Raw genomic sequence first — 2,922 nt, forward strand, 5'->3', positions numbered from 1 at the left:
ATAAAGAAAATGGCCAAAAATGGCCCAATGCCTAATGAGTTTTACTAATTTTTACACAACTCCGCCCACTTAGCAATAAGATACCCTCTGGCTTTTGTAGAAGAGGTACTCAGCTTTTATTTAAGATGCTCATCCAAGTCGTTGCTCTTTGATAAGTTTAATTATATTGATCTTGAAAATGCAGCCATTTCACTTAGCTTTCATATGGGAATATGAACTGATGAGTATTCAGATTGATTTTTTTCTCCACTTAAGTACTTTTAGACTAAGGTACCCTCTGGTGAGAGGGTACCTTAGTCTAAAAGTACTTTTGTACTTTTTAAGAGCGGCTTACACAGAAACCAACAGGTGCGTCAAAAGAAAGATCAGAACAGATAAGAGAGCGTATATGGAAGATCTAGCAAAAGAAGCAGAGGAAGAGATGATTGCAGCCATTAATTCTCTAAAAAACCACAAGGCACCTGGCAAAGACTGCTTCAATGCTGAACTGTTCAAGGCAGACACTGTGACTATGGCAAGCATATTGCAGCCACTTTTCAACACCATATGGGACAGAAGGAAAATTCCTGACAATTGGAATACGGGTGTCGTCATCAAGATACCAAAGAAAGGAGCTCTGTCTGACTGTAACAACTGGCGCAGCATTACACTATTATCCACCCCTAGCAAGATCTTAGCAAAGGTCATCATGAAACGCTTATCACTGGCTGTGGACCATAGACTTCGTGAAGAACAGGCAGGTTTCAGGAGAGGAAGGGGCTGTATTGATCATATTTTCACACTGAGAAATATTATTGAACAGAGTACCGAATGGCAGCGAACTCTCTATATCAACTTTGTAGATTTCACCAAGGCCTTTGACAGTGTGCACCGGCACAGCCTCTGGAAGTTATTACGAGCATATGGAATCCCCTTCCTCCTTGTTGAGATCATCAAAAGCTTCTATGACAACTTTACCCGCTGTGTTGGTGATGGTGACATCTTATTTGAAGTTCACACTGGTGTCAGGCAGGGTGTGTAATGTCTACATTTCTTTTCAACCTCGTTGTGGACTGAATCATGCATCGCACCACTGAAGACCAGGTCAGGGGAATCAGATGGACACCTTTCGCCTACCTGGAAGACCTGGACTACGCAGACGATCCAGCCTTACTATCACACACCCACACCCACATACAAGAGAAGACGCATTGCCTCAACACCTTTGCAAAGCAAGTTGGCCTGAACATCAGCAGCAAGAAGACTGAAATTATGGCAATGAACGCTACCTACACACGACCAGTCCAGATTGATAACAAAGAGCTTCCTTATACAGACAGATTAACCTACCTCAGCAGTATCATCAGTAGAGATGGAGGAACTGACCTGGACATCCAGAGCCGTCTCAACAAGGCCAGAAATTCGCTCAATATGATGAATAAGGTATGGCGTTCTTCCACCTATAGTACTCGTACCAAGCTGAAGCTCTATCATAGCTGCGTCCTTACAACCCTCCTGTATGGCTCAGAATGTTGGCGCTTAACGGAGAAGGATCTATCAAAACTCTCCACTTTTCACACCAAAAGCCTTCAGCATATTTTACGCATCTTTTGGCCTAATGTCATTTCCAACAAAGATCTTTTTGAACGGTGTGGAACCAAATCAATGGCTACCATCCTGATGAGGAGACGCTGAAGGTGGATTGGCCATGTCACCCGCCAAGAAGCTTCCATTGCAAAAACTGCTATGCATTGGACGCCAGAAGGGAAACGCAAGCGGGGTCGCCCCAAGATCACATGGCAACAGACAGTTGAGAAGGAAATAAAGGAGATGGGGAAGACCTGGGAGGGCATCAAGTTCATGGCAAAGGCACTGTATCAAGCTGTTATCAAATATCTCAATGTGCGAGTTGGAGATGATTTTAACAAAGTGAAAGCTATTCTTCTTGCCCCGACTGGTAAGGCAGCTTATAATATTCAAGGCAAAACAATACACAGCACATTTAATATTCCAGCAAATCAAGATCTCAAGAACTATAAGTCTCTTGACTCAAGCCGGCTAAACACTTTATGAGCAGAATTGGCAGCTCTCAAGGTAATTTTCTTGGATGAAGTTTCAATGGTTGGAAGTTCCATGTTCAACTTACAAATTAACAAACGTCTCCAGGATATAATAGGTAATAAATTAGATTTTGGAGGTGTTTCTATTGCTGCAATTGGAGATTTGTTTCAACTTCAGCCAGTATTTGATCATTACGTCTTTCATTCTCTTGAAACACCTTATGGTCCTTTAGCATGCAACTTGTGGAACAAACACTTCAGGATGTTTGAGCTGCAAGAAATTATGAGACAGAAGGAGAGCAAAACTTTGGCACAGATTCTCAGTCGCCTCAGAGAAGGCCTAAACACTCACGAAGATATTAATAAACTAAAAGAGAGGATTTGTATCAGCCAAACTGAATCTGAAGCATTGAATCATATTCTTCATTTATTTATACAAAATGAAAGAGTAGAAGAATTCAATTTATTAGTGCACAATAAAGCACCTGGTCCAAAATTTGTTATACAGGCAACCGACAGTGTGATAGGTGCTCATACTGAAAAACTTAAGGAGCAAATATTAAAACAGATCCCAGTGGATGACCCAAAAAGAACAAAGCAGTTACGTACTCACTTGTGTATTGCAATTGGTGAAAGGACAGAAATTGCTCTAAATGTTTGTCTTGATGATGGCATAACTAACGGCACTGGTAATGTTGTTAAAAAAAGTAATTCTGTATAATCCTCCACATCCACATGAAGTTATCTGGGTTCAATTTGATCAGCAGTGTATTGGTAGAAAAACCCGTCAAGAAAACATGCAACTATATACTCAAGGCATTGATAAGGCATGGACACCAGTGAAACCCATAAATACACAGTTTAATGTTGGCAGAAATAAAAC

At 41.1% G+C, this 2,922-nt stretch overlaps 1 protein-coding gene across 1 annotated transcript; it reads left to right on the plus strand.

The window, feature by feature from the left end:
* The first annotated feature begins 1,059 nt into the window (after nucleotides 1–1,059).
* LOC149041308 (uncharacterized) lies at nucleotides 1,060–1,674 on the plus strand. Its single transcript, XM_089180849.1, has one exon. The coding sequence runs from the start codon at nucleotides 1,060–1,062 to the stop codon at nucleotides 1,672–1,674; it is 615 nt and encodes a 204-aa protein (XP_089036975.1).
* Nucleotides 1,675–2,922: the final 1,248 nt, after the last annotated feature.

Source organism: Pocillopora damicornis, chromosome 8 (genome assembly GCF_964200805.1).
Source record: "Pocillopora damicornis chromosome 8, jaPocDami1.2, whole genome shotgun sequence".
Taxonomy (NCBI): domain Eukaryota; kingdom Metazoa; phylum Cnidaria; class Anthozoa; order Scleractinia; family Pocilloporidae; genus Pocillopora; species Pocillopora damicornis.

Excerpts from the sequence above, each read along its gene's own strand:
- LOC149041308 (XM_089180849.1), top strand. The coding sequence starts at position 1,060 with ATGCATCGCACCACTGAAGACCAGGTCAGGGGAATCAGATGGACACCT.